The following is a 24,575-nucleotide window of genomic DNA, read 5'->3' on the forward strand; positions in this document are numbered from 1 at the left end:
GACAAATACATGGGAAAGAGAGGACAACATGCACTCATATAAGTAAGTGACCCATGTCGCCCAAATCCATATTCAACTCCAGCTACATATACATAGGCATCATCCTCTTCTCTGCTCACTTCTATCAAGACCTGTGGTAACTTTTTTAGCCATGAAGGGGCACTCGAGTTGGAACATCACGCTCTTCGTTGGAAGCATGATAATGCTTCTTGGTCCTATCGCAACGGTGGCTCAATATGAATCTGCAGTTGGTGATCCTGGAATGAGAAGAGATGGTCTCAGGGTCGCCTTCGAAGCTTGGAATTTCTGCAATGAAGTTGGCGTTGAAGCTCCTGGTATGGGCAGTCCAAGAGCAGCTGATTGTTTTGACCTCTCAGGCAGACACAGACACAGGAGAAGTGCAAGATTCCACAAAAGTGAGTCCCTTTCTCTATCCCACTTACGCGTTTCTTTAGGGAGTTCTGGTTTAAAATGTTTCATGTGCTGATGCATTTTGTTTGCAAATGCTGGAGCAAGGTTAATCCATGACAAATGGTTTGTCATCTGCGAAATCAGAATAATTTTGCTTTTTTTAATCTTTTCCTTCCAGTTTGCAGAACCATTCGGTAGATTTGTTTGATAAATGTTGATAAACACCACTATTGAAGGGAAATTTCCTTTTTCTTGCTATCCTTGTGGACAAGCAACTTGTATTCTCACCAACTTCAGAATACTTGAGATTACTGATTTCACAAGCCAACGTCCAGCGCATCTTAAGCTGTTAGATCTTTAGCCAACCAGCTAATCATTTAACAGAAAGAATAAACAATGCAACAATGACCAGAGTTTTTGCTCTTTTTACTTTTCATTTTTTTTACTTCTAACGGACCTCTTTTGTCAGTTACTCATTGCTTCACTCTAACCCGGTTAAATTTAACTCCTCATCCTTGTGGATGCAGATGTAACTCTGAGACACAAGGTCACAGAAGTTGATAACAGACTAGGAATAGGCAGTGCTTTCCCTGGTTTAAGAACAGACGTCCTAAACAATGCAGACCTCTATGCTGCACATAAGGAGCTTTATCTGGGTTCTCTCTGTAAAGTTGAAGACACCCCGAAACCATGGCACTTTTGGATGATCATGCTAAAAAATGGCAATTTTGACACAACATCTGGCTTATGTCCTGAAAATGGGAGAAAGGTGCCTCCTTTTAGTCCAGGCAAATTTCCATGCTTTGAAATCGGATGTATGAACCAACCCATTCTGAATCATCAGCAGACTCAGATTCTAGGAAACAGTACTATGAGAGGAGGTTTCAGTGGGACTTATGAATTGGGTGCGGACGTCACGGATGGTATAGATGATATCTCTTTCTATGAAGTGGTTTGGGAGAAAAAGATCGGTGCAGGGAGTTGGGTATTCCATCACAAGCTCAAGACATCAAAGAAGTATCCATGGCTGATGCTGTATCTCAGAGCTGATGCAGCCAAAGGGTTCTCTGGTGGATACCATTACAACACCAGAGGGATGCTCAAAACTGTAAGTCTTTTCTGACCTATGGAGATTTGAACTTACATTTTCCTCTGATTCATTTTAGCAAATATTCTGTCATAGTTGTGGAGGCGGTTGTAATTCAGGGGTTGAGTGACTTTCCTTTTAAGGAAAGAGAAACCTAGTGATGCTGAGGAATTCAGTGCTTCTAATAAATCAGGTATGAAGATCAATAGATTCATAATCTAATAGAACAACTGAACAGACAAAGCATCAGCAATTATGCTAAAAGAGGCATCAGTTTTCAAATCATCTTTTAAAGTCGCTGGAGTTGGTTGTATATTGGATTGGTGTAGCATCGTTCGACTAACATTCCTCTCTATCCTTTCCGTTTTGAAAAGGTTGCTATCATTTTCATTTGTTAATAAAGTCCTCCCCTATTGATGAATGTAGACTCTAAAGACACAGAAGCAGTTGATGATTAGGTTTTGCTCTGCTCTGTAGAATAAACAAATCAGCTTACTTCCTTATATTGGTATGATAATTAGACACACCAATAATAAAATAATGGAGTTACTTTCTCCAGCTTCCAGAGTCTCCAAATTTCAAAGTTAGAATGACATTGGACATCAAAAGAGGTGGAGGCCCCAGGAGCCAGTTCTACCTCATAGACATCGGTAGTTGCTGGAAGAACAACGGCAAACCGTGCGACGGGGACGTGCTCACCGATGTCACGAGGTACAGTGAGATGATCATCAACCCGGAAACTCGTTCCTGGTGCAGCCCCACGAGTTTAGGCAATTGCCCGCCGTACCACATCACGCCCGATAACAGAAAGATTCACAGGAATGACACCGATAATTTTCCTTACTCGGCTTATCACTATTACTGTGCGCCCGGGAATGCTAAGTTTTTGGAGAGTCCCACGAGCACATGCGATCCTTATAGCAATCCCCAGGCACAAGAGCTTGTTCAGTTGCTGCCTCACCCTGCATGGGCCGAATACGGGTATCCGACCAAACAGGGTGATGGTTGGATCGGAGATGGACAAACTTGGGAGCTCGATGTCGGTGGCCTATCGAGCCGACTCTACTTCTATCAGGTTAGTAGTATCATCTGACGGGCCGACAAAGAAAAAGAACTTCATTATATTCACCCTTGATAGGAGGATGCGTGCAACGTGACCACAAAGCTTATCTAAGTATTTCATTTGACGGTAGAATGATGAAGTTTATAACGTATGATGTATCCTTGAATAATTGCAGGATCCAGCTACCAGTCCTGCTAGAAGAATTTGGCCATCTGTTGATGTCGGCACGGAGATTTTTGTAAGCGACGAGGACGAAATGGCTGAGTGGACTCTCAGCGATTTCGATGTTCTTCTCACGTCAACTTGATTCTTAGCTCCTATCGGGGAGCATGTGTGTCTTTTATTGCTCCGAGCTTTATCATTCTTTTAGGTGCATGCAGCAGAATGCAAGACCAAGTGTACAAAGGAAAAGCCTTGGCTGTATACATCAAGATATGGAGTTTCCACACCGGGAAGCTTGTAAGGACTAGGCATCCTCAACAAGGTTCATAAGGCTCATGCCCGAGCAGATGCCGGGAAGTAGCCACTTTGTCGATCTGTTTTTTTGTGAAGAATCAAGAAACCAGCATTTCTGGATCAAGTGATTAACAATTAATCTGGTTATGCAAACTTTTTGAGACAATTCTTATGCGGCTTATGCTCTCTCTAAAACAGAGAAAGTAATGTATATCAGAAATACACGGCTGAAGCCTGCTCTGATTCCCTCCAAGGAAAGATGATGGTCCAATATGCCTCGAACAATTTAGACGATAACTCAAGTTGCCTTTGCTATCTAGCCAAACCAAAAAAAAAAAAAAAAGAAGAAGAAGACAAATCCATCTCCTATTATGCGCCAAAAGAATCTGTTCAATAATAGAAAGTCTTCACAGCAAATAGATATATCATTCAACCCAGTCATGAAAGAATCAGTTTTCTTATCTAAAAAATTTAAGAATACAATTGACTCAGATGCTAAATATAACATGATAAATGCTCTTGTAGATAGTAGATACAGGGGTTAGAAAAGGCCAAAAACAGAAAACAAATTGAAATGGGTATACGTTTAAATATAGCACGTAATTCTTAAAAAAGAAGAATTCCAAACAAGAGAATCCCTGCTAAGGATCACTCGAACTGAAAGATGCAATTGCATCCATTTCCTGCTGCAAAAGAAGCGCATCAATAAAGGCGTCCAATATTTCTCCCTGTAACATGTCATCTATTGCATGATGCGTGATGCCAACACGATGATCCGTTACTCGTCCTTGGGGAAAGTTGTAAGTACGAATTCTCTCAGATCTATCCCCACTTCCAATCTGTTTGAGGTTATAAATCTTTAATCACATTGCAAAGGAAAAGAAAAACCAAGCATCAATAATAAATTAATGTCCATCATCTGGTTGCTGCATACCTGCTCTGATCGAAGCTTGCTCCGATCCAAGTGCATTCTGGATCTCTCCAATTCGTAAAGTCGAGCACACAGAACCTTAAGTGCTTTGGCTTTGTTCTGTCAAAAAATTGGATAGAGGAGGGACTATACTAAGTGGCATGACTAGATGGCTCGATCAAACTAGCTTCAACTTCCTAATGAGGTGATCTAGAAGCAAGAACATGTTTATTGGCCAGAATTAATATACATTAAAGATTCATCAAGAGCAAGCTTCCTTCGGCTACAAAAGTAGCGTAAAGAAAGAAACTGGAAATTTCAGAGATTGAAAATTAATTTAAGTTGAAGAAAGTGCCATAATTTCTGGATGGAGGAACAAAGGGACAAGATTTGCGTTAAAGTTTTCCACAAACAAGTTCAGCAGAATTTACAGTATGTCAGAATCCTTTACCATATGTTGGGATCGTTCATCTTGGATGGACACAACCATGCCAGATGGAATATGAGTTATTCTAACAGCACTGTTGGTGGTATTTGCATGCTGGCCTCCAGAACCACCGGATCTATAAGTATCAATTCTCAAGTCTTCATTCCTCAGTTGCACATCTACCTGCAGAACCGAACACTTATCACAAAAATGGAAAAACTAAAAAAGAAAACTCCTAACTACTTAGCTTTAGGTCAAGGAAATTGATGCATAAGAAGACAGAAGCTAGAAAGAAATATCGATTATTTAAGTGCCAAGTGCAACATGGATTGCTGACTGTATAAGTATTAACTGCAATAACGTAACTTCTTTCAAATCCCAAAACTACCAAATAGAAAAGAGGGGAATTCAATCCTAGTAACAAAACCTTCATTGCCAAAATGAAAGTAACTTGACCTCATTTGCTTGAGGGAGGATTGCAACAGACACTGCACTGGTGTGGACACGTCCTGACTTCTCAGTAACAGGAACTCGCTGCCACAAGAAATATGCCTTTTAGCCTTTAACCCCATATGCCAGCATGAATCTCTCTCTCTCTCTCTCTCTCTTTCTCTCTCTCAGTGCATGTGCACGCACACGCCCGTGAAGTTAGTCGAGAAACAAAAAAGTAATACCTGGACTCTGTGTACTCCACTCTCAAATTTGAGTTTCCCATAAACACCAATTCCAGAAATTGCTGCACTAGCTTCCTGGCATACGACATATACAATTATAACCGCATCAATATGTAAGTGGTGCATCTCATAAATGAGTCATCTAGTCCAACCTCTGAAGATGGGAAATCACATGTCTAGAACCAATTACGGAAGAAATACCTTGTATCCTCTCAGATCAGATTCCGTTATATCTACTACTTCAAATTTCCATCCTTTCTTTTGTGAGTACCTCTCATACCTGTCCAAATTCAAGTTCTTCAAAAGATGAGTTTTTGACCATCTAGAACTTCACATAATTATAGACTCCAAGATTTTTCTGTTGAACTTTTCAACTTACATCTTAAATATGTCCATTGCAAACAAGGAAGCCTCTTCACCTCCAGTTCCTGCTTAAACATTTAAATGAGCAACGTTTGAAGTTGATCCCTACGAAAAGCCTTTTGAGTCTTGCATGAAACACCACAAAGTATACAACTGTTACCTGCTCTCACCTCTAAAATGCTACCCCTCTCATCGGCATCATCTCTGGGAAGTAATGACTGCAGAAGCAACTGCTGCAATCTTTTCTCCTCTTTTACAGCCTCATCCAATTCCTCAGTTACCATATCAAGCATGTCCCTGTCTTCTACATTTTCATCCATCATGGTCTTCAGTCCGTCAATTTCCTGCATCGAGAGGAAGAGGACAAATTGCATTTGGCATAAACAAATAGCCATGGTATTGCTAATTTTTTACCTCCAAAAGGCAAACCATATAATGGCATGCGTAAAGTAATAGCTGACCATGTATCTAAAACTCCAGAAGCTTCAAAATGAAAAGGTGCACGAAGAACTGAAGATGTCTTGGTAAGTTCAGCAGTAACTCATTACCTTCTGTTTCGTCCTCAGCTCATTTATAAGCTCCATAGAGTCCCTAAGTTTCCGAAGCTCCTTATTAGCCCTCGAATATTCAGTTGGCGATGCTTCTGGCTGTCTTCAACCAACAGAATTAAATCATCAATGAAAGACCACCCACAAGATCCTCAGCATTAAGCAGTTGCATAAACACAAGGAACACTGTTCATTAAAAAGCTAATACCGCTGCAAATGGAAAGAAGACATTGAAAAATAAGGATCACATGGTTACCTGGTTAATGAGATTCTGAAGAAAAGCACTCCTATGTTCAATAGCTGATAGCCGTTGCTCCATTATCTTGATGAGATCAGGTGAGAAATGAGGCTCTACTTCTGCAAGTCGGGCAAGCATTTCGACACTTGAAATAGTCAAGAAGATGAAAGATCGAACCCAAAAGAGAAAAGATGGAGAAAGAAAACCTGCTACGAACAATAAACATATACATGGCCAAACTATAATCCGCCTGTTTCTTCCAGAGAATGATAATCTGACATGACCTTTCCATGACCCCAACGACCAGACAGAGCAGAACAAGAACAAAGATGGCGGAATCAAACAACTACCCCAGTTCCAAGATTCATTTTTTCCGCGACCCAATTGATCATCAAAGCCTTTTACCCAAGGAAAAAAAGCAACAGAAAAGACGAAACAGATTTTTAAGTCAAAGGCAACAAGATCTCTCTCACCCCAGAAGCCAGCCAACTGCAAAGAATGACAACTATCTTTACTGAACGGAGCTTGAAAACTAGCTAAAATGACGGCGTTCGAATTCACAGTTCACAGCACGTGGGTCTCTGTATCCAAGGACTTTACCAGTCGAACAGAAACGAGGGAGCGAGAACGAAGCCTTGGCGACCGGCGGCCGTGGAAACGACGCTCCGACTCGAGGATTCGTGCGGAGGGCATCGATTCCGGGCGCTGCCCACATCAGTGTCCTCCACAGGGAGCGCGAATTCCTTCCCATCTCGCCGATTTCCCTTCTCACCAATCTCTCTCTCTCTCTCTCTCTCTCTCTCTCTCTCTGAGTCTGAATCTGAGAATTTATGGAGGCTGTGAGGGGTTTTAGAGCTGGAGACGAAACAAGAGGACGACTCTTTTTGAGGGGCAAAGGGACTTTTTGCAATCTTACAAACTGCCACAGGACTTGCAATAAATACTGACCTATGTATTTCTACAGTCTTCCAAAAAGAAGAGCAAAATCAATTTATTACTTCATATTTAGCAGGTTTAATTTAGGAGAAATTATTTATAAAATAGATAGGTACCCGTGAAAGGCAAATATCTCAAGATTTGAAACATTTTAAAAAAAAATGATACAGAATGGACATTTTAATTAGAACAATTAGAGATTATATGGAAGTATTAAAGTTACGCATTTGTGATCATGAATTTAGTATTTATAAAAATAAGTAGTTATTGACGGAAGGGGAAGAAAAAAATGATCGAGATTCCTTAAAAGTAGGAAATCTTCTATACTTTAAGTAATGATCTAGATTATTTATAACTTGAAATCCCAACATTTCCACTCGATTAGTTTTACATGTATATAAGTAGATAAAAGGAAGAATTTTAACTTCAACGACGACAACAAGTTTTATCCAATCAAATAGGCTGCTTGAAAAGAAAATTATTGATGCAAAATTTTAGAAATAATTTTTTTTTTTTTTTTTAGTTTTACATGGTATACACTCCACGATCATTTTTTTTTTCCATACAAAGGACCTCTATCACTATATCTAAACTAATGACATGCAAGTGGCTAATGTTAAAAATGTCTTACACAACCAATCAATACTATGAAACCAGACAACGTGGGTCATATGACTTTACATATGGGGCTAATTAGTTTCAAGATGAGTCAACTTTCGAAACCAAAATTCAAATCTTAATTTATAGGTTCTAGTTCCAAAAAATTGACATTGAAAATCAAATTATGTTATATATTCAATTTCAAACAGATTTCAAATGCAATATGAGAAACGGGTTTATTTTATAAAAATCACATAATTGATATCATGTATTGTTTTCTGTAGCTTATTATTTACAAAGTTTTGTTAGTTTATTGGTCTTGTGTCGTTATTTCAATTTAGAGGTCATGGGCTCCATTTTCCCAAATTGGATCCATATATAAGACCGGTTCTGGGGAGATTCAGTCTTGAATCGGTCGGATAAGGCCAATCTAGTTCCGTGGCTCGGACCGACCTAATCAAGATTTTGCACCAATCATAGATATTTTTCTTGACTACAAATTAGTACATGAAATCAAAAAACTAGAATATCAAGTTAAAAATAACCAGAAATCACACCCAGGAGAGAGAGAGAGAGAGAGAGAGAGAGTATGGAGTTATTTAAGCTTTCAACTGCCGAGTAATCCTTCATGTTATGTGGTTCGGGAGCATGCAATCTCTTTGGTCATCTGATCCTCCACTGGCGCACCTTCATCACCTTCGGCAAGCTACGCAGCGCTGTCATCTTCTACTTTCTACCGTGAATGCTCATTCAACACAGATCCTCTTTCAAATCCATACTGCTGAGTTGGGAACGTTCCCAACACACCTCTCTCTCTCTCTCTCTCTCACCGCGCAGTTTGGCATGGCTAGTTCGTTGGAGCCCGATGAGGATTGCTCAACCTTGCCAATGCCTGGAACCGCAATGGCCATCGTCCTCCGCCTCTCTCTCTCTCTCTCCCTCCCTCCCCCGTCGGAACCCAACGAGGAATGCCAAACCCTTGCCAGTGCCTGGCACCGCAATGGCCGTCATCCTCCGCTTCTCTCTCTTTCTCTCCACGTCTGTCCATCTTTAGGGTTTATGGTTTTCAACTTTGATCTAACATAAAAGGCATAAATTAAGAACGAATGGAAGAAGAAGAAATCAGTTATTAATTAAAGAACGACTAGAAATGGAGAATTATCTTGCCTAGAACACTCTTAGGGTCCATTCGTTTCGCGAGAAAATATCATTTTTTAAAAAACATTTTCTAGAAGTCATTTTCCGGGAAAATGATTCTATTTTCCAGTGTTCACTGAAATCTAAACTTCCAATGGAAAATATTTTCCACCGTTCATTAGCTGATATTTTTAATTGACCAAACAATTAATTTTATTTTTTAATTTTTTTAAAATGAAATTTTAATTATTCGTATTTTAAAAAAATCAAAATCTTTATTATTTCTTTCTTTCTTTTTCTTTTTCCCTTTTCTTTTCCTTCCTCCTTCCTCCTCCTTCTTCCTCCCAACTCCTCCTTCCTCTGCCGCCACATGCCTCTCCTTCCTCCTCCTTCTTCCTCCCAACTCCTCCTTCCTCCGCCGCCACATGACGACGATGGTCGGCACCGCGGCCAACCAAGACCCGGCGCTAGAGAGCTTGAGGCTCGGCCAATCTCGCCCAAGCCCCACCCAACTCGCCGGCTTGGGCGAGCTCGACTCGCCAAATTGGGCTAAGTGGAGCCTCGCCGGCTTGGGGCGAGGCTTGAGTTGGCTCATGGCCGGTTGCCGGCTTCCGTCATGGCCGGCGACCGGCCACCAAGGAAGAAGATGAAATGGAAAAAAAGAAAAAAAAGGAAACAAATTAAAAACTCAATTAAAAAAAAAACAAAAAAGAAAAAGAAAGCATAAATGAAAAGAAATAAGGTGAAAGAAGTTATGGAAAATGTTTTCCTCCTCTCAAAAGAGGAAATCATTTTCCACAATCTTACAAGGAGATTATCCATTGATCGGAAAACATTTTTTGACCATCTATTTTCCGCCATCCGAATATTGAAAATTCCGGAAAATATTTTTCCGGAAATTGTTTTCCACAAAACCAACGACCCTTAATTTAGATTTTATACGACATAGTCTGATGCTTCTGTTGCACTTTCTAATAAATTCCTTTGACGTTTTGAAACAAGTCAAATTGTTTAAAATCGACTAGAAAATCATGAAGCCAACACGAGCTTATAAGTCCATAGTTTTTTTTTTTTTTTTTTTTGGGTTAGGTTCTTCGGCACCGTGCTAAGTATTAAGATATGAGTTCGAGATCGACCCGAGCTGATTACGATGTAATAACGAACCAAACAGAATCTAAACAGACTTAACGCTCATCAGACATCATCATCGCGATTCAATTCGAGCCTGCAAAAATACAATCCTATCGAGCCAGATATTTCTTTAAAAGAACTCGTCTTTTCCGGGAAGAAAATGACCTAAATATAACTTCGGTCTCATTGGGGGGGCCTCGATGTCGTCTCACGAATTTCCGACACAGATTCGAACAACGGAAAAGAGCTTGTTCCCGACAATTGCTAAATCGGACATAATGCAAGAACCGTTTTCTTCTATTTTAGGGTTTTTATCCCTTCTCGACACCTCATTTCTTGCAGGCGCTTCTCGTTCTAAATCCATGGCAGGAACGCCTCCAGCCGCTGGCTTGAACACCGCTCGACCACACCTCATTTGACTGAACAACAGCAGAATTCCTAATTTTAGGGGAACCCCATGCTGTATATAACTCCCATGGCCGGGACGTCCTCGATTTTGTCTTAACAGAGAGAGAGAGATCCTCCGTCTCTCTTCCCGCGATCCCTTTTCAACTCTTTCTCCGACCAACCTCCGGTTCCCGTCGAACGTCCCAACTAAGAGGAATAGGGAGGCGGCGCTGGCCGGAAAGCGAAAATGTTAGGTAAAGCAGTTGTGTCGGGTATTTCGATCATCCTCGTGGTCGGCGTCGTCATTGGCGTCGTCGCGGGGGTCCACAAATTCGGGTCCGATGGCGACTCCGCCGAGAAGCTGTCGCCGCAGATGAAGGCGGTGTCCTCCGTCTGCGCGCCGACTGATTACAAGGAGCTCTGCATGAAGAGCCTGACCTCGTACGCCCCGAACGGCACCACCGACCCCAAGGAGCTCATCAAAGCCGCGGTGGTCGCCATCCAGGACCACATGAAGGGCTCCTTGACCTTCTCCCAGTCTCTGGCTACCAATGCCACGGAAGCCAAGACCAAGATGTCGCTGGACGATTGCAAGGACCTGTATCAGTACGCCATCGACGTGCTCCAGGCGGCCTTTTCCTCTGTCGGCGACAGCGATCTCCACACCATGGAGGACCGTGCTGCCGAGATACAGAACTGGCTCAGCGCCGTCGTGTCGTACCAGGAGTCGTGCCTGGACAACATGGACGACCTGAAGTTGAGAACCGACTTGCAAAACAACGTCCTGAACGCGAGTCATCTCACAAGCAACGCGCTCTCGATCGTTACGGGGATGTCCCAAGTCCTCGCGTCCTTCAACATCAAGCTGAACCTCACTACCAACTCCCGCAGGCTGCTGAGCACGGGCCAGGGTGGGGACTATCCTTCGTGGTTCTCGGCTGCGGACAGGAAGCTCCTGGCGAAGGTGGACAACGGGAGGGTCCGGCCGAACGCGGTGGTGGCCAAAGACGGGAGCGGGCAGTACAAGACAATCAAGGCGGCGCTCGCGGCTTACCCCAAGGGGCACCGAGGGAGGTATGTGATCTACGTGAAGGCCGGGGTGTATGATGAGTACATCGAGGTGACCAAGGACCAAGTGAACGTGTTCATGTACGGTGACGGACCGAGGAAGACCCTCGTGACCGGTCACAAGAGCAATCGCGGCGGCGTTCCCACGATGCAAAGCGCCACCTTTGGTGAGTTTTTCAACGACGACAACACGAAACCCATTTCGGAAACATGAAACGATCTTAATAAGTTGAACAATTTTAATGCAGCTGCCGTCGGGAGCGGATTCCTTTGCAAGTCCATGGGATTCCAGAACACGGCCGGCTACATCGGCGAGCAGGCCGTGGCCCTGCGTGTCCAGTCCGACAGGTCCGCCTTCTTCAACTGCCGCATGGACGGGTACCAAGACACCCTCTACGTCCAGACCAACCGCCAGTTCTACCGCAACTGCGTCATCTCCGGCACCGTCGACTTCATCTTCGGGGACTCGCCGACCGTCATCCAGAACTCCCTCATCATCGTCCGCAAGCCTGGCCCCGGCCAGCAGAACACCATCACCGCCCATGGCCGCAAATTTAACAACGAGAACACGGGGCTCGTCATCCACAACTGCAGGATCGTCCCCGAGCAGAAGCTCTACCCACAGCGGTTCGCCATCAAGACCTACCTCGGCCGCCCCTGGAAGGAGTACGCCCGGACCGTGATCATGGAGTCCACCCTCGGCGACTTCATCCAGCCCGCCGGGTACCTCTCCTGGAACGGCGACAACACGTGCACCTACGCGGAGTACGGCAACCGTGGCCCCGGGGCACGCACCAACGGCAGGGTCAAGTGGAAGGGCGTCCGGGTCATCAGCAGGAAGGAGGCTCTGGGTTACACCGCCGGTGTGTTCATCCAGGGAAATCAGTGGTTGAAGTACACCGGCTTCAAGTACATGCTCGGTTTGAGAAACTAGAGAGACAGACAGACAGATATTAAAAACCAATGACGATTTGAGGATGAGGGAAGAGTGATTGTACCTTCTTCGGCTATTGAGTAATCCATGTCAAGCTTACCCAAAAAGGAGCCCGAATTCTTACTTAAAATTACGAATCCAAGTTCTCTACTCTTCTATCTCTTTCTTATACGTCCACGATACCTAAAACTTGCTACGCGATAGAGAGAGAGAGAGAGAGAACCCGACAAAGTTTTCGCGATTGGCTCTTAAAAGTGCGACGTGATGGAATTCTGGAAGGAACGGTCTTGTGATCATTTTTAACTTTTTTGTTACTCATTTTCCTTGTTGCCCAAAACAGACCATCAATTTCACAATAGATTAAAGATAACCACATGGGCATTTATATTACTAGGTCTTTCAGCACCATGCTAAGTATTAATGTACAAGTTCTACGTAGACTTGAGCTTATTGTGATGTTTATGATGACCAAAACTGAATCTAAATGGATTGATACTTATGAAACATATCACATCGATTCAATTTGAGCTTTTGCAAAATAAAATTCTATTGAGTTAGCTATTTATAAAAGAACTTGTGTTTTTTTTTTTTTCCTGAAAGTAAAATGAACCAAATTGATCTCCGATGTCATAAATAAAATATTTTCAATCTATCACGTCGGAGCTCAAGGTCATCTTACAAATTTCCCCAAATTATTTATGCTAAATTTTCCTATATTCCAACATAAAGGTATACAATAAAAAGAGCTCGTTTCGACAAAAAAATCATTATTGCTAATTGGATAGGGCTTTGCTAGCAGGCTACTAAGGGAATAACCATATGTTGTGAGTTGTAAATTCTTGAAGGATCAATCTTGACAACAATTTCTAATTATTTCTCATTTATTTTTTGTGGTTCAAAATATGCCATTATTTTCATAGTGACAATTTCTCAAATTGAGAAATATGCACAAATCGTTTTTTGCCATGTTAGGGTTTTAATACCTTTAGCAACACCTCATTTATTGCAGACGTGTCTCATCCTAAATCCAGGGCTTGGCTGAAGGCGACCATGGCCGTGCTAGCTGTGGGCAAAGGCGACCTCACTCGTGGCCCCGGGCCTCACCCAATGGTAGATGAGCCTCATCGGCTACCGTGGAGGACTCATTGACCACTGTGGAGGAAAAAAGGGAAAGGGGAAAAGAAGAGGAAAAAGAAAAGAAAAAATAAATGTAATTAAAAAATAAATAAAATATTATTGAAAATTGTTTATGTTAGTGTTGACTAGCATCTATGTCGGCAGTGATCGGCTAAAATTGGCTAGATCGACTGAATTCATATAATTGCAAAAAAATTAAGAATGAATAGATAAAAAAAAAAAGTTTATGACTTAATTAACATAATTGCAATATGTTTAGGATTTTTTTAGTAATTTTCCAAAAATTCTATCTAGTTAGCTATTTCTAAAAGAACTTGTGTTTTTTTTTTTTTTTTTAAGGAAGCAAAATGAACCAACTTGATCTCCGATGTGATAAATAAAATATGTTTCAATATATCTCATCAGAGCTCAAGGTCATCTTACAAATTTCCCTTCCACCTTAGAACTATTATGCTAACTTTCCTTATGTTTTGACATAATGGTAAACGACAAAAAGAGCTTATTTTGACAAAAGATAATGTTAATCGCTAATCGGATAGGACTTTGCAAGTGCAATAGTCTTTGTGCTATTATGATAAAAACATATTTATGAGGCATAAATTTTTGAAGGAGTGCATTGCACAACAATTTCTGATTACGTGTTACATTTTCTTTTTCTGTGGCCTCAAAGCGGCTATTATTTCAGAGTCACATTTTCCTATGGGAAAATACGCCTGAACTGTTCTATGGCATTTTCAGGGAACCCCATGCAGTATAAAACTTCCATGCATGCCTTCAATCCCCTTAGGATTTACAACTCTTCTCCGGCCAACCTCCGATTTCCGTCGAACATCCCGACCCAGAGGAAAAGGGGGGCGGCACGTGGCTGGTAAAGAGCGCCGCAAAAGATGGTAGGTAAAGTAGTTTTGTCGGTTATTTCGGTCATCCTCGTTGTAGGCGTCGTCATCGGCGTCGTCGCGGGAGTCCTCAGGTTCGGGTCCAATGGCGACTCCGGTGAGAAGCTGTCGCCGCAGATGAAGGCGGTTTCCTCCTTCTGCGCGCCGACCGATTTCAAGGAGCTCTGCATGAAGAGCGTGGGCAAGTACGCCGCGAACGCCACCGACGACCCCAAGGAGCTCATCAAAGCCACGGTGCTCGCCATTTTCGACGAGATGAAGGGCTCCTTGAACTTCTCCCAGTCTCTGGCATCCAGTGCCACCGAAGCCAAGGTCAAGATGTCGCTGGACGACTGCAAGGACCTGTATCAGTTCGCCATCGACGAGCTCCAGGCCGCTTTGTCCTTCGTCGGCGACAGCGATCTCCACACCATGAACGACCGTGTCGCCGAGATGCAGAACTGGCTCAGCGCCGTCGTGTCGTACCAGGAGTCGTGCTTGGACAACATGGACGACCCGAAGTTCAAGGCCGACTTGCAAAATAACGTCCTGAACGCGAGTCAGCTCACGAGCAACGCGCTCGCGATCGCCGAGCAGATAGACCAAGTCCTCGGGGCCTTCGACGTCAAGCTAAACCTCACTCCCAACTCCCGCAAGCTGCTGAGCACGGACCAGGCGGGTATTATCCTTCGTGGTTCTCGGCCACGGACAGGAAGTTGCTGGCGAAGGTGGACGACGGGAAGCTCCAGCCGAACGAGGTGGTGGCCAAGGACGGGAGCGGGCAGTACAAGACGATCGGGGCGGCGCTCGCAGCGTACCCGGAGGGGCACCAAGGGAGGTACGTGATCTACGTGAAGGCCGGCGATGAATACCTGGAGGTGACCAAGGACCAAGTGAACGTGTTCATGTACGGAGACGGACCGAGGAAGACCATCGTGACCGGTCACAGGAACAATCGTGCTGGCTCTTCCACATTGCGAAGCGCCAGCTTTGGTGAGTGTTTTTCTTTCCACGAAAACCAAATCGAATCAGACGAAAGGATTTTTAATGAATTGAACTGATTATAATGCAGCTGCCGTCGGAAACGGATTCCTTTGCAAGTCCATGGGATTCCAGAACACGGCAGGCTACCAGGGCGGGCAAGCGGTGGCGCTGCGTGTGCAGTCCGACAGGTCCGCCTTCTTCAACTGCCGCGTGGACGGGTACCAAGACACCCTCTACGACCACAGCAATCGCCAGTTCTACCGCAACTGCATCATCTCTGGCACCGTCGACTTCATCTTTGGCGACTCAACGACCGTCATCCAGAACTCCCTCATCTTTGCCCGCAAGCCCGGCCCCGGCCAGGGCAACACCATAACCGCCCAGGGCCGCAAGTATAAAGACGAGACCACGGGGCTCGTCATCCACAACTGCAGGATTGTCCCTGAGCAGAAGCTCTACCCCGAACGGCTCACCGTCGAGACGTACCTCGGCCGCCCCTGGAAGCAGTACGCCCGGACCGTGTTCATGGAGTCCACCCTCGGCGACTTAATCCAGCCCGCCGGATACCTCTCATGGGGCCAGGACGAGACGTGCATCTACGAGGAGTACGGCAGCCGTGGTCCCGGGGCCCGTGCGGACGGCAGGGTCAAGTGGAAGGGCGTCCGGGTCATTAGCAAGGCGGAGGCCCAGGCCTACACCGTCGGTCCTTTCCTTAAGGGAGATACCTGGTTGAAGGACCCCGGCTTCCCATTCATGCTTGGGTTGAAAAACTAGAGAGAGACAGAGAGAGACAGAGACACATTAAAACCATCTACAGTACCTTCTTCGGCTTTTGAGGAATCCATGTCAAGTTATAAAAGAGCCCGAATTTACTTAAAATCCAATTCCAAGTTCGCTACTCATATACATACATACGGAGGAAAAGATACATACATTTACAGAAATGTCTATATCTCTTATTCCAACGATAGCTAATTTCGATCTTTTCAGGAGGATATCTAAGCACAACATTAAGAATATGACGTAATAGTAATAAAGACAAAGAATGAAATAGAGAATCCAGAAGGCGGGCCTGAGAGATGAAGGTGGCGAATATCATTTACAAACTCGGACACACATATCTCACTTCTCCAGCTACCCTTCAGTGGTGAGCTTGGGGACAGCTGGGAAGTGGCTTAGTGGTGAGGGGACATGGGAAGTGGCGTCGGGAGGCAGCGGCAGTGGCGGTGAGCGGTGGAGAAAAGGAGGAGTCCGGTGTGTGTGTGGGCGAGTGAAGGCCGGAGGAAGAGAGAGGCGAGGGAGTGAACAGAGATGGCGGGTAGAAGAATTTGAGGACAAACGTGTCTTTTTGCAAGAATTTGAGGACAAATGTGTCTTTTTCCATTTGGATGAGACGCGATGAACGTTTTCAGAAATGAGGATATCATTTTTGTATGTAAGTATAGGCTTAAAAGTGCCTTTTGCAACTTTCCCTAAACTCTAAATGAGTTAATGAGAAACTCCCGAACCCCTTTCCTTTATAAAGTAGAACCTGGAATTTATGAAGTTAATAGAGAAATGAAATATTAATCAAGTTATTAACTCTCGAAAACACTTATAATAATAACACTATTTTTGTAAGATCTACCGGGAGCATGATGAATTTTTCACATTTTTATCATTGGAGCAATGGCATATAAATAGATAAGGTTTCGAGTATACATTTAAATTTTAAAAAATCGGTGAGGGATCTGGACCCATTAGTGATCCTAATTGCAAAACACTATTTGTAAATCCCCCGTGACGTCATTAATTCAGAAAATCTAACATCATCATCATCATCTATTATTAATTGGGCCAGAGTTGGGAACTATATAAAAATCGGGAGGGGACGAAATTGAAAAAAAGGCGAAAAATAAGAGCAGGAGCAGCGGGGCGAACATGCGGAGCGACGAAGCCAGGGTCCTTCTGGGCTTCCCTCCAAATTCTTGCCCCACTCCTTCTCAGGTACCTCCCCGATTCGATCTCCCCCTCCCCCGTCTCCGATTTCCGCAAATTCTGCCAAAGATTGCTAATTTATCGCCGGACTCGATCTGGGCATTCGTCGTTTTTCTCGTTCCGATCCTTTCTTGATCACTGGAATTCATTTCCCGCAATCCATTTTCTTGATTTTCGCTGCTTTACCGGTTCTTGCCCGTCTCCCCGTCGAGTCGATTCGGTTCGCGGTTCCGGGGCCGCTCGTCGGTCCGTTTCGCTTCGGTTCGCGGGGTTGGTGACTTGTGTGGTCGTAGAATGACGGGTCTAATTGAACGCGCTTCGATTCGGTAGTATGAAACGTTGGACTCTGTTGTGGGTCTTGATCAAGATTTGCTCTTGCATGACCTGCACTTTGGTGTGAACTGTGAAGTGTGCTATATTGATGTCGGTGTGTTGCGGTGGATCGATTTGTTATAGGTTAAGGCGGCTTTCAAGAAGAAGGTATGGGAGTCGCACCCTGATCTCTTTCCAATTAATGAAAAGCCGACTGCAGAATCTAAGTTCAAGCTGGTAACTACTATGGCTCCTGAAATGTTGGTGCTTTTGTATATGTTCTTTTCTTTATTTCTTATGTTCAATCTTCTGTTAGCTGCATTTTGGTAATATCTCTTGGGACTGAGTTACTTGAAATGGTATATTTATTTTATTGCAGATTTCGGAAGCTTACAACTGTCTGCTGTCTGGTAATTCTCTCCAGTCTTTCAGGATTTGTAGCAATTCAATAGTATCTTGAACAGTTGTTGATGGGTAGACAAGGGCTCACTTGATGATTTGCGCGCCCATTGAAATTCTAAGGGCATGGCTTAATTAGCTTGTAACGGGCCTCTGCCGCCCCTGCTTAAAGTTGTATACTTGACAGCTTTCAGAGTCACGTGTATGACAAAGTTGTTCATGCTTGCTCGAGATAGGCTTGACTTTACAATGTCAGCTTCTGTCATGACTCACTTGAATAAATTGAGAGACAGAACTATTCTTATTGCAATATTCTACTGAAGCCAACTAAAAGGAGGCATTAGCATGTTAACATCATCTTTTGATATTGATAGTGATCTCGTCTCAGGTTGTCAAAGATTAATGAGTGTCTGCATTTGAGTTTGCAAAGCATGAGAGCGATGCTAGTGCCTATCAATTTAGAATCATGTTTTAGAGTCTTCCCCCTATTACAAATGTCTGACATTGTTTTGTGTTTGCATCATAGGTGTGAAATGGGAATATTCAGAACCAGGTAACACTTTGAAGTCGCTACATCTGTGTCATGGGTTGTGGATGGTGTTTGTGGCGACAGAGTGATCTCCTTTTTCTACAGGTTCATATGTACGCGTCGTGAGAAGGGGAGTCCCATCGGCAAATGGTGCAAAAGGAAATCGCTTGCTCCTGGGGATACCTTTCCTATTCATCGTTTTTGGAACACTAGGACTGGGGGGATTTAACGCTTCCAGGTGTTTGTTCGGCTTTGAGATTGCCTGGCTCATGGGAAGCTAATTTTTTCAGTCGCAAGCATGACTGAAGAAGCACTCACCTTTTCATTTCTTTGTGTGTAGGGCATACAACAGGCAAAAGGAGATTAATCCAACTCATAATCCCTTTCTTCCCTGATTTAAAAACCGTAGCCTAAAACTAAGTCGGACAAATTGTCTGGCATCGTGGTCATCGAGTTGCATGTTTAACAGATAAAGGCGCTAAGGCAAAGAAACATATGATGTTTCCTGTAGTTGTTCTCTTAATACTGTAAATGAATACACAATCAAGATTATCAATCTCCAGAATCACTCTCTTCATTCTTTTTAACAGTCACATACATGTTGTCTGCAGCCAACTGGTCTTCCTTTGGTTTCTGCTATTTTTGGGCCATTGGTCATCTTAACTTGCCGAGTAAATACTTCGCAAGATCGTTTTTCTTGGTGTATATTTCCTTTCTGTATGTCATCTGGTCTTGTAGCATCTCGTGTACAACTATCAATTTTTATGCACTCGTTGCTGTTGATAAGCTACGAAAAAATGCGCCATATATCCATGTATTCGTTTTAGAGCATGTATAACTGGTATGGTCCAACGGTACTGGCAAAGCACATCTGACTCTCGGGCAGAGGAAGGGTGTGCTCGGTTGGTCTTGACTATGAATCAGGAGAAACGCTGGGAAACTTCCATGCTCATCTCGAGTTCTTAAAGCAAGAGGTCTACTTACAAGATCTATGCCCCATAAAAACAAGCAAGGCCGGCCGACTTAGGACTTTAGTGAACATCAAATCAAATTGATGAGTGAGTCGGACTTCCTCCGCAATATCAAACTCGTCCAAAACATTGTAAGTTTTCGTTTGGCCAGAAGGCAAAGGTGATAGAAATTGCGAGGCAGCATCAATTGGTCATGTTGCCCCAGCTGCACGGGTCATACGGTTCTTTTTTCAGAGGTCATCGCGACAATTGTACATGTGGCAAGGTTGAAATCAACACCATTGAGATTCATTTCTAACCAGAAAATCGGTTTACAAGAAACCAACAAAGAGGAAGATACATAAATAGTCCCAGATCGTAGGCTCTTTTTTACCATAATGTTCCAAGAGAAACAGAAACACACGACCAAATAGTTAACTAAACCTATCAACCGACATTACTAGTTCAATCCAAAAATACAGCGAGTAAAGAGCTTCTTCCCCAACTAGTACTGCAGTCAAGCGCTGCATCAATAGCAATCCCTTCATCCATTATCCACCGACAAAGATCAGAACGTACTGATAGGACGTAAATGCGAACCTACATTTGACTGAGCATATTTTGAGCTGCTAAGAAAAGTCATCAAAACCTCCCGCGCACATAACAGATGAGCTGCAAATTCTTCCATGGTGACTCCATTTGTAACTAATTGTCTTGAGGCATTTTCTATCAGCCCATATACTTGTCACCACAGTAAGATCTTCTGCACCATCCGGTTGTTGGGAATGAAGCATCCAATTGTCCATCATAAACAATCGGTCTGCAATCTCAAGTGATTTCCTCAAAGAAGTTCTTGGCCTCGACTATATTATGGTTTTCAACCATGCAAAAACCAATGAGAAAGTTTGTTTGCAATGCAAACTATTCGTAGAGTACATAACTAGTTTCTATGATATAGCTTCTTTAGCATCCGAAAGTCTAAATATTGATGCATTAATGACTTTCATCATCAAAATCAAGCTTCGACTGTAGTATCCACGTCACTTTTAGTCTCTGCAAGAGTAATAGTAATCGGTTGCCATCCTATTTGGGGGGGAATAATCCATTTCTTGATTGTAATTATCATGTTCAATAGCTGCATTATGTTGCCCAAAGGAAGATCTTTTAAGCAAGCTCTCTTGATAATTAAAGCTGCCTCGTACCTGTCAAGAATATTTATTTGAAATAGAAAGAACAGAGCAGCCGTATGCATAAGATGAAGCAGCAAATCAGTAAAATAATGACAAATGATTAGGAACTAGAATCAAGAAGAACAGAATGTTAACCTGCATCTAGAAGCAAGCAAGGCTGATCTTCCGGCTGCAGATGAAAGGAAACTTTCTATGCGATCCCATATTTCTTTCAGGTAATGACTAGGATCTCCACCAATAAGGTTGACACAGTTCCATAATCTCTCATTTCTACCCACATATAACTGCAGCGCCCCTAAACTTTGCTTTACAACCATACGTTGCTCAAGTGCACTGGCCAAGGCCTTTTTCACATCTATATTCTGGAACTTAGAATCCCCATAACGTATGCAATTAGTGATGTTTACTTCAGTAGGAATAATTTTTTCTTCTTTCAAAGTGTTCAATGCCAGTATTATGACACCAATAAGGCCTTGCACATACTCGGCAGGCGGTGTGTATCCCTGACTTCCCCGGACACCATTGCCAGCATCAACATTAACAATCTGAGAAGATGAAGATGAAAATTCAAGACCACCGGTGTATCTGGTATTAGGTTGAAATTGTTGACCCATGGACACATGGCTTCTGTTCAATGTATTATAGCTAACTGAGTGTGTAGATTCATCAAACCTATAATTATTCTCACATCTGTCCATTTGATTGCGGTATTGTGCATAGCTTGGGGATTCAGATAGCCTTAGATTGCCAATATTGGGCGTACCTGGGACTGGAACAGAAGGAGGTAGCAAAGTGTCAGGTCTCGGAGTAACCGAACGGAAGTCCTGATTAGGATTAGGATGCCTTGGGTTACCACGACCAAAATTAGGCTGCACAGGAGGGTTGTTTGGAGTAACTGGACGAGGAAAGAGATCTTGTGGACGGCCATAGGAATCATGTTTCATAGGAGAACTGTTTGGTTCAGACTTACTGGCAGAGACAATAGACTCACCAGCACTAAAAAATTCATGGGGCGCTTTTTTAAACTGCTTTTCTTGTGTGAATTCCCACTTGTTATGATTAGTATTTTTTGTATCACCATGCATGACACCAGGAAAACTAGCTGCTCTGGTCATGCTTGACAGCATAGGAGATCTCCAAGCCTTATTTCCATTAGCATTATGTGTGTTATCGCTAAACCTCCCAGTAGTAGAAGTTTGGTACCTTACTGAAGACATGGACATACTATCAGAACTTAAGAATTGACTTGACTGGGTTGGTTCATAAGTTGGGCCGGTGACGAATGGATTGTTACGATTAGCAAGCTGCAATGAATCACCACTTGCCAGAGGGAATTCTCCACTGGCAAGATTCGTCCACAACCATACGCTCTTCGCAGCAGCTACAAGTGGAGCCGATGCTTTTTGTGGTTGTGCCAAGAGTATATTATATCTTCTCATACGCAACTGATGGAGGGCATTAGAAAAGTCCCTATCGCCGGAAATCAGCAGATAATTTGCTGGAGCGGGATTATCCACAGCCCAAAATAGCATATCAACTAAAATCTTCTTGTCACTGGCATCCTTCACACCTGTTTGATCACAAGAACATCTACATCAAAATGCCAATCCTTTGAAACCTTCCTGCATGCTAAGGGAGGGAAATGGCAAAAATAGGAAACTGGCCATGCGACAATATACATGGCCCTACACATAGCAGATTGATTAAGAGGAAAGACAGGAACTTCTCATTCATGAAACAAAATAAAAATCTCAAAGCAATATCCAGAGATCGCATCATTCGAACGAGTCCATACCTCTGTCAACTAAACGACATTATCCTTTTGAGTCCTCCAAATTCACCACATCAAACAATTTTAATCCAAGTGGTTTCAATTCTAATGCCTAAGTCCATCCAATCTTCCAGACGCCTCAACTTTTCCACAAGAAGATACTTCACTGATTAAAGCAACTGAACAAAATCGTCGAGTGTCAAATTTGGCTTAACGAAGGTTAACCAACTGGACATTACATGACAAGATATACCAACCAGTTGCTCATGCACAACGCAAAGAAGACAAAAAAAAAAACTTGACAAAGGACCTCGAAGAACCACAATACGCCAGGCTAGGGTTACGCCAGCATCAAATCATGCAGTCAGTGGGCGATCACTAGAGCGACGATCTCGCTCGAGACAAAGAGCCACGAGGAAACATCGATCGACACGACAGGGTTCGGCGAAGTTTACCCGCCGGGACGTGGTTGAGCGCGATGCCGGTGCTGGAGAGCGCTTTCTGAATCGAGCTAGGGATCCGATTGGTGTCGCCATAGGCGGAGATCGAGACGGGGCCGCAGTAGCTCATCTTCACCAGGGCGGAGCTGATGTTCTGCGCGATCGCGTGGGGGTCGCACCCCTTGGGGACCTGGCAGTTCTCTATGTCCCACCACACCGACGTCTTCGCGCTCACGTACTGCGCCTCCGCCCTCGCCGCCGGCGGCGGCGTACCCGGCGCCGCCGAGGTGGAGGCGATCGCCGCGGCGGAGGCGGCGGCCGCAGCGGCGATCGTCCCGCTCACATCTCCGACCATGGCTATCGGCGGCGGGCGGCGCGGGCGGCGCGGCTACTGTACAGCTTGCTGCTCTGCTTCGCGGGGGCGATGTCTTCTCTGGCGTTTCGCCGTGGGGAATCGCGTGCGTATATAGGAAGAAGACGACAAGGGGGCGGCGAATTTACCGTGTTGACCCTGGTTGACCCACTGGTGGCTTTTGACCCGTGTCGGGAGCGGCAGCTGATGGTCAATTTACCATGTTGCCCCCCGGGATGTGCTTTCGGGGGAAGGAATCTTGAGGAGCATCTTTACTATCGATGGTGGTTTATGTTTGGAGAAAGATTACCAAAAACCCCAAATTTTGCTCAAAATAATAAATTTATCTCAATTTTTTTGTAACACGATTACCAAAAAAAAAAGAAAAATTTACGTTACAAAAAAGAAATCCAAACTTTACAAATTGTGACACATTTACTCGTTAAGGGCATTTTCATTTTATTCTTTATGTTTTTATTTTTTATTTTTTATTTTTTTCTTCTTCTCTTCGCCAGCCTCGGCGAAGGGAAGCTGGCATCGCAGCTCCCTCGCCAAACCCTCCCCAGATCTGGCGAGGGCACCCTCACCCGACGACGGCGAGGGCACCCCTCACCAAGCCCGATGCCGGTGAGGGCGGCCATCACCGAACGCCGGCTTCCCTTCGCGCGGCTTCGCCATGACCGGCATAGGGAAGAAAGAAGAAAAAAAGTTTTTAAAAGTAAAAATACCAAAATGCCTCTATAATTTAGGGTAAATGTGTGACACAAATGAAAGTTTAGGGTTTTTTGTGTCATAAATTTTTTTTTTAGGTAAATGTGTCGCGGTTAGCAAATTTCAGAATTTTTCATGTCACAAAAAAAAGTTTGGGGTAAATTTGTCACTTTAAGCAAAGTTTGAAGTTTTTGATCACTTTTTCCTTTTATGTTTTACCGTTTTGGATGAGGATTAAAAATATTCCAACAAAAAAGTTAATTCTTTTGGAAAAATATTTTAAGATTTTAATTTTCGGAGAAACAGTACTTGCAGTTTATAATAAGATTTTTACCTTGTCCTGACCAGCGAGTTTTATGATGAATTTGGTATCGTGTTTGCACAATTCAATAATATTGAGGACGTGTTTGGAGTGCATATGATAAATTGCCCAAATTATGTCAATATCTCTTAATCTCAAGACCCTTTTTTTCCCTTGCAAATAACTCTATATCTTTCATGATATCCGATTCCCAATATCGTTAACTACATAAATTCTTGTAATTTTTATCACTCAAAATGTTGTTGGAATTTTTTTT

The 24,575-nt window shown here is 43.5% G+C and overlaps 6 protein-coding genes across 6 annotated transcripts; 4 read left to right on the top strand and 2 right to left on the bottom strand.

Moving 5' to 3' along the window:
* Positions 1-3,265, top strand: LOC104424629. The gene is made up of 4 exons (XM_010037100.3): positions 1-416; positions 939-1,519; positions 2,058-2,573; positions 2,737-3,265. The coding sequence occupies exons 1-4, from the start codon at positions 152-154 to the stop codon at positions 2,866-2,868; spliced, it is 1,494 nt and encodes a 497-aa protein (XP_010035402.2). The 5' UTR covers positions 1-151; the 3' UTR covers positions 2,869-3,265.
* Positions 3,266-3,423: 158 nt separating this feature from the next.
* Positions 3,424-7,019, bottom strand: LOC104424630 (peptide chain release factor 1, mitochondrial). The gene is made up of 11 exons (XM_010037101.3): positions 6,778-7,019; positions 6,196-6,296; positions 5,940-6,038; positions 5,552-5,735; positions 5,408-5,456; positions 5,230-5,308; positions 5,029-5,103; positions 4,811-4,888; positions 4,379-4,537; positions 3,952-4,047; positions 3,424-3,856 (listed from the first exon to the last, which is right to left on the bottom strand). The coding sequence occupies exons 1-11, from the start codon at positions 6,926-6,928 to the stop codon at positions 3,659-3,661; spliced, it is 1,269 nt and encodes a 422-aa protein (XP_010035403.2). The 5' UTR covers positions 6,929-7,019; the 3' UTR covers positions 3,424-3,658.
* Positions 7,020-10,615: 3,596 nt separating this feature from the next.
* On the top strand, positions 10,616-12,370 carry LOC120290702 (pectinesterase-like). The gene is made up of 2 exons (XM_039307067.1): positions 10,616-11,603; positions 11,685-12,370. Exons 1-2 carry the CDS (start codon positions 10,616-10,618, stop codon positions 12,368-12,370), a joined length of 1,674 nt encoding a protein of 557 aa, XP_039163001.1.
* A 2,024-nt stretch (positions 12,371-14,394) lies between these two features.
* Positions 14,395-16,140, top strand: LOC120290703 (pectinesterase-like). Its single transcript, XM_039307068.1, has 3 exons — positions 14,395-15,057; positions 15,111-15,375; positions 15,455-16,140. Exons 1-3 carry the CDS (start codon positions 14,395-14,397, stop codon positions 16,138-16,140), a joined length of 1,614 nt encoding a protein of 537 aa, XP_039163002.1.
* A 1,098-nt stretch (positions 16,141-17,238) lies between these two features.
* LOC104424631 (protein CAJ1) lies at positions 17,239-19,176 on the top strand. The gene is made up of 6 exons (XM_010037102.3): positions 17,239-17,352; positions 17,800-17,892; positions 18,035-18,065; positions 18,581-18,607; positions 18,689-18,821; positions 18,924-19,176. The coding sequence occupies exons 1-6, from the start codon at positions 17,287-17,289 to the stop codon at positions 18,976-18,978; spliced, it is 405 nt and encodes a 134-aa protein (XP_010035404.1). The 5' UTR covers positions 17,239-17,286; the 3' UTR covers positions 18,979-19,176.
* Positions 19,177-19,818: 642 nt separating this feature from the next.
* Positions 19,819-23,357, bottom strand: LOC104424632. The gene is made up of 3 exons (XM_010037103.3): positions 22,950-23,357; positions 20,859-22,293; positions 19,819-20,735 (listed from the first exon to the last, which is right to left on the bottom strand). Exons 1-3 carry the CDS (start codon positions 23,287-23,289, stop codon positions 20,549-20,551), a joined length of 1,962 nt encoding a protein of 653 aa, XP_010035405.2. The 5' UTR covers positions 23,290-23,357; the 3' UTR covers positions 19,819-20,548.
* Between the last annotated feature and the right edge of the window lie 1,218 nt (positions 23,358-24,575).

This window comes from Eucalyptus grandis, chromosome 2 (genome assembly GCF_016545825.1).
Source record: "Eucalyptus grandis isolate ANBG69807.140 chromosome 2, ASM1654582v1, whole genome shotgun sequence".
NCBI lineage: Eukaryota > Viridiplantae > Streptophyta > Magnoliopsida > Myrtales > Myrtaceae > Eucalyptus > Eucalyptus grandis.

What these genes read in the sequence shown, in the direction of transcription:
- LOC104424629 (XM_010037100.3), top strand. Translation starts at nt 152, where the DNA reads ATGAAGGGGCACTCGAGTTGGAACATCACGCTCTTCGTTGGAAGCATG. An exon ending in AAGTGCAAGATTCCACAAAA is followed by an intron (nt 417 to 938) that starts GTGAGTCCCTTT and finishes TTGTGGATGCAG; the next exon opens with ATGTAACTCTGAGACACAAG. An exon ending in CCAGAGGGATGCTCAAAACT is followed by an intron (nt 1,520 to 2,057) that starts GTAAGTCTTTTC and finishes TACTTTCTCCAG; the next exon opens with CTTCCAGAGTCTCCAAATTT.
- LOC104424630 (XM_010037101.3), bottom strand. Translation starts at nt 6,928, where the DNA reads ATGGGAAGGAATTCGCGCTCCCTGTGGAGGACACTGATGTGGGCAGCG. An exon ending in AGCTGAGGACGAAACAGAAG is followed by an intron (nt 5,736 to 5,939) that starts GTAATGAGTTAC and finishes CTCTCGATGCAG; the next exon opens with GAAATTGACGGACTGAAGAC. An exon ending in GCAATGGACATATTTAAGAT is followed by an intron (nt 5,309 to 5,407) that starts GTAAGTTGAAAA and finishes GAATTTGGACAG; the next exon opens with GTATGAGAGGTACTCACAAA.
- LOC120290703 (XM_039307068.1), top strand. Translation starts at nt 14,395, where the DNA reads ATGGTAGGTAAAGTAGTTTTGTCGGTTATTTCGGTCATCCTCGTTGTA. An exon ending in AGCTGCTGAGCACGGACCAG is followed by an intron (nt 15,058 to 15,110) that starts GCGGGTATTATC and finishes TTGCTGGCGAAG; the next exon opens with GTGGACGACGGGAAGCTCCA. An exon ending in ATTGCGAAGCGCCAGCTTTG is followed by an intron (nt 15,376 to 15,454) that starts GTGAGTGTTTTT and finishes ATTATAATGCAG; the next exon opens with CTGCCGTCGGAAACGGATTC.
- LOC104424632 (XM_010037103.3), bottom strand. Translation starts at nt 23,289, where the DNA reads ATGGTCGGAGATGTGAGCGGGACGATCGCCGCTGCGGCCGCCGCCTCC. An exon ending in GCTCAACCACGTCCCGGCGG is followed by an intron (nt 22,294 to 22,949) that starts GTAAACTTCGCC and finishes GTGATCAAACAG; the next exon opens with GTGTGAAGGATGCCAGTGAC. An exon ending in TTGCTTGCTTCTAGATGCAG is followed by an intron (nt 20,736 to 20,858) that starts GTTAACATTCTG and finishes TATTCTTGACAG; the next exon opens with GTACGAGGCAGCTTTAATTA.
- LOC120290702 (XM_039307067.1), top strand. Translation starts at nt 10,616, where the DNA reads ATGTTAGGTAAAGCAGTTGTGTCGGGTATTTCGATCATCCTCGTGGTC. An exon ending in GATGCAAAGCGCCACCTTTG is followed by an intron (nt 11,604 to 11,684) that starts GTGAGTTTTTCA and finishes ATTTTAATGCAG; the next exon opens with CTGCCGTCGGGAGCGGATTC.
- LOC104424631 (XM_010037102.3), top strand. Translation starts at nt 17,287, where the DNA reads ATGCGGAGCGACGAAGCCAGGGTCCTTCTGGGCTTCCCTCCAAATTCT. An exon ending in CTTGCCCCACTCCTTCTCAG is followed by an intron (nt 17,353 to 17,799) that starts GTACCTCCCCGA and finishes GATTTGTTATAG; the next exon opens with GTTAAGGCGGCTTTCAAGAA. An exon ending in CAGAATCTAAGTTCAAGCTG is followed by an intron (nt 17,893 to 18,034) that starts GTAACTACTATG and finishes ATTTTATTGCAG; the next exon opens with ATTTCGGAAGCTTACAACTG.